Here is a 4,537-nt window from a genome sequence, read left to right on the forward strand (position 1 = left end):
GGGGGGGGGGGGGGGGGGAAGGTGTGGACGCCTGCCTCATCAGCCTGGACCAGGGGAAGGCCTTTGACAGGATATCGCTCACCTACATGTGGGACATGCTCCCCAAAACGGACACTGGGGAGGGAGTCTGCAATTGGATTCGAGAGTGTGCTCAATGTTTCAGGCTTATTTCTGATGAAGAGCTTATGCTCGATATGTCGATTCTCCTGCTCCTCAGATGCTGCCTGACCTGCTGTGTTTTTCCAGCACCACACTCTCTACTCTGATCTCCAACATCTGCAGTCCTCACTTTCTCCCAAACTGCAATTGGATCTGACTGCACTACACCAACATCATTAGCGCAGTCTCAATCAATGAGTGGGAATCCGAAAGCCTCCCGATCAGATCCAGAGTCAGAGTCAGGCAGGGCTGCTCCCTCTCTCTTGCCTTGTTTGTATGTTGGATAGAGCCCTTTGCTGAGTCCATCAGGAAGGATGTGACCCGGGGGAGAGGGGGGGTGGTGGGGGGTGACTATTCCAGGCAGCGGGTGCCTGAAGATCAGAGCCTCCCTGCACATGGATGAGGTCACCATTTTCTGCTGAGATCCGCTGTCAATGCACAGACTCATGAGCCTCTGTGACCCATCAAACTGACCTCAGGAGCCAAGGGAAATCAAGGCAAGAGTGAGGCCACGATCTTTGGGAACTTGGCTAACCTTTATCCCCTTCTCCGTCAGGACAGATTACCTGAAGATGCTGGGAATATGGTTCAGAGGGGCCGGGGTATGTACAAATCCTTGGGTGGTGCATATTGCCAAAGTGAGGCAGAAACTGGGCTTTTGGGAGCACCGCTCCCTTTGCATTGTGGGTAAAACCCTGTTATCAGGTGTGAGGCACTCCCTCTGTTGTTGTACGTGGCACCATTCCAAAACCTGCACCTTGCAGTTACCTGACCCAACATCCACTTCATCTGGAGGTCTCGGATGGACTGCGTCCACAGGGACACCATGTACAAAATGCTGAAGAAGATGGGGCGGGGGGGGGGGGAGGATGTACCTAACACCACCCTCACCCTGATAGCCCCCTTTGTGTGCAGCTCCATCAAGCTGTGTGTTGACCCTTTGTACGCAAACACCAAGTGTCACCATGTACTGACGTTCTACCTGTTCCTGGTGCTGGGAAAGATGGGCCTGGCCTCACTGAATTGGAATGGTCCAAATAGTTGGATTGTTCAGTATCACCATCCTTCATGGAGATATTTACAAAGAGAAACACCTTTCACCACAATCCATCAGGAAGTGGTCAGCACGTAGCATCCCCGAGATCCCGAGGGAAAATGAGAGGCTGGCTCCTGTCACATGGTTCCCTGAGCAGACTGTCAATGTCATTTGTCAGAATACCTCATCACCAGCACTTTCCAACAAGCACCAAGACATTGCTTGGCTGGTGGTGAGAAGGTGAGATGGTGAGATCCTTCATGTACACCCGGTCGGTCTGTGCCACCACACGCTGCCCTCGAAGTGGCTGCATGGGGTAGAGACTGTCACACATCTCCTTCTGGAATGTTCCTTTGTAAAGGAAGGCTGGAGGAAGATTAAGTGTTTTTGTTGAGGTTCAGCCAGAGCAGCTCTGTGACATGAGACTCTGGGTACATGAAGGATCTCACAGGTAGTGCCCTTCTCACCACCAGCTGAGTGATGTCTTGGTGCTTGTTGGAAAGTTCTAGTGATGAGGCATTCTGCCAAATGGCTTTCACAGTCTGCTCAGGGAACCACACGACAGGATCTCAAGGTCGTTACGTGCTGACCACCTCCTGATGGGCTGTGGTGAAATGTGTTTCTCTTTGTAAATGTCTCTATGAAGGACAATGATATAGAACGGTCCAACTACTTGGACCATTCCTCGGCAGTGAGGCCAGGCCTATCCTTTCCAACACTGGGCACAGGTAGAACCTCAGTATATAGTGACACTTGGTGTTGCGTACCGAGGGTCTATACACAGCTTGATGGAGCCACACACAAAAGTGGCTATCAGGATGAGGGTAGTGTTGGGTACATCCTCCCTCCCCTTATCCTCGAGTTTTATATCTGGTGTCCCTGACAGTCCATCGTAAACTTCCAGGTGAAGTGGAAAATGGCTCATGTGACTGCAATGGTGCAGGTTCTGGGAATGGGTCAGACCTACACTACGTACGATAACAGAGAGACTGCTTCACACCTGATGACCAGGTTTGTACCTGCAATGGAGAGGGAACAGTGCTCCCAAAAGACCAGTTTCTGCCTTGTGATCCTCACAAGATCTAGTGCACACCCAACTCGTCCAAACCATATTCCGAGCAGTTTCATCTGTCCTGATGGAGAATGGAATAAAGGATCATTCAGCCCAGTTCCCAAAGATCATGGCTTCTCTCTTGCCCCGATTTCCCTCGGCTCCCGAGGACAGTATGAATTGCTCACATGCTCATCAGTCTGCGCACTGACAGCGAATCCCAGCAGAAAACAGTGATGTCTTCAGACAGGGAAGTGTTGACTTGCAGGCATCTGCTACTGGAATAGTCACCTCTCTCGTCCCTTCTGCCTAGAGGAGAGGCTGTGAGCTATTGGAGAGGCTGGACAGACTAGGGCTGTTTTCTCAGGAGCGGCAGAATCCAAGGAGAGCAATGACAGCAGCTTATAAAACTATGAGTGGCATAGATAGGGTTGACAGAAAGAATATAAGCCCCAGAGTAGAGATGTCTAATAGTAGAGGGTATGCATTTAAGATATGAGGGGAAAGTTCAAAGGAGATGTGAGGGGCAGGTCCTTCTTAAACACAGAGAGTGATAAGTACCTGGAATGCACTGCCACAAGCAGTGGTGGAGGGAGATACCATTGGGACCTTTAAAAGGGGCTTTTAGATAAACACATGAATAAATGGAAGCATTTTGACCATAGGGGCGAGGCAGAAGGGATTACTTTAGCTTGGGGTCATGGCCAGTATAACATTGTGGGCTGAAGGGCCTGTTCCTGCGCAGTGTTGTTCTATGTTATTTAATGTGGCATTAATAAAACTCACAGTGCTGGTGTGAACATGTGTCATAAATGCATTGGGGTGGGAAAAATCATTCATAGCACTTATTTAAAATTATATACGTCAGAAAGAAACATGCAGGAGTCAATAACTAAATGTTTTAATGGTTTATTTAAAAATCAGAGCAGTTGTAAACAAAAATAAATACTTTTCTGTACATTAAGAACTATTTCATATCAAACAAATACAACAAGATGGCAAACACATTCATCTTCTTTCACATGATTCAGAAAATTATTTCAACAAAAGTAATAAAAACTGCAAATGTCAATAGGGTCCAAGATCAGTGACATCATAACTGTTATAGGTGGCAGTAATTTCTGCAGCAACCCTCTCCTCTCCCAGTCACTGAAAGAGAGATATCTTGGTGCTAACCAAGTCCCAGTCTAAAGTTCAGTCCTGGATTGCGGAGGCTCTGACTTTCCAGTCCTTTAATCCATCTCCTCCACTGTTGGTCCTGTGGAAGTGGCACATCCAGCCTGGGCTCTGCAAGAACCCCCTGCTGCTGCTGCTCCTCCTTGGTACAAGTTGGCAATGATGGGACAGCACAGCTTTTCCAGTTCTTTCAGCTGGTACTCAAACTCCTCCTTGTCTGCCATCTGGTTGTTCTCCAGCCACAGGATTGCCTGGTTACATTGCTCAAGAATTTTCTTCCGGTCTCCCTCACTGATCTTAGTTTTCACATTCTCATCCTCCACTGTGCTCTTCATGTTGAAGGCGTAGGACTCCAAACTGTTCTTGGCTCCGATCCTTTCCCGCTGGGCTTCATCCTCATTCTTGTACTTTTCCGCATCCTGCACCATCCTCTCAATCTCCTCCTTACTCAGCCTGCCCTTGTCATTGCTGATGGTGATCTTGTTCGATTTGCCAGTGCTCTTATCAACAGCAGAGACATTCAAAATGCCATTGGCATCGATATCAAAGGTGACCTCAATCTGAGGCACACCACGAGGGGCAGGAGCAATGCCACTCAACTCAAATTTACCCAGGAGATTGTTGTCCTTGGTCATGGCTCGCTCCCCTTCATACACCTGAATAAGGACACCAGGCTGGTTATCAGAGTAGGTGCTGAAGATCTGGGTCTGCTTGGTGGGAATGGTGGTGTTGCGCTTGATGAGTGCAGTCATGACACCTCCTGCTGTCTCGAGACCCAGAGACAGGGCAGCGACATCCAGGAGAAGTAGATCCTGAACATTCTCTGACTTGTCCCCCATCAGAATAGCTGCTTGAACAGCTGCCCCATAGGCCACAGCCTCATCAGGATTGATGCTCTTGTTCAGCTCCTTGCCACTGAAGAAATCTTGCAGCAGTTTCTGAATCTTGGGGATGCGGGTGGAACCCCCAACCAAGACAATGTCATGGATCTGTGACTTGTCCAACTTGGCATCTCTCAGAGCTTTCTCCACTGGTTCCAGAGTCCCTCTGAACAGGTCAGCATTCAGCTCCTCAAACCGAGCCCTGGTGATGGAGGTGTAGAAGTCGATACCTTC

General features: G+C 49.0%; 1 protein-coding gene across 1 annotated transcript in view; it reads right to left on the reverse strand.

Annotated features, from left to right (window-relative positions):
* Positions 1-3,169: 3,169 nt before the first annotated feature.
* Positions 3,170-4,537, reverse strand: part of LOC122541569 (heat shock 70 kDa protein-like) — a 13,726-nt gene continuing 12,358 nt past the window's right edge. The window contains exon 2 of the mRNA XM_043678401.1: positions 3,170-4,533. Within this exon, the coding sequence (XP_043534336.1) occupies positions 3,479-4,533 (1,055 nt within the window). The 3' untranslated portion in view covers positions 3,170-3,478. The remainder of the gene's footprint in view (positions 4,534-4,537) is intronic.

Source organism: Chiloscyllium plagiosum, chromosome 37 (genome assembly GCF_004010195.1).
Source record: "Chiloscyllium plagiosum isolate BGI_BamShark_2017 chromosome 37, ASM401019v2, whole genome shotgun sequence".
Lineage (NCBI taxonomy): Eukaryota > Metazoa > Chordata > Chondrichthyes > Orectolobiformes > Hemiscylliidae > Chiloscyllium > Chiloscyllium plagiosum.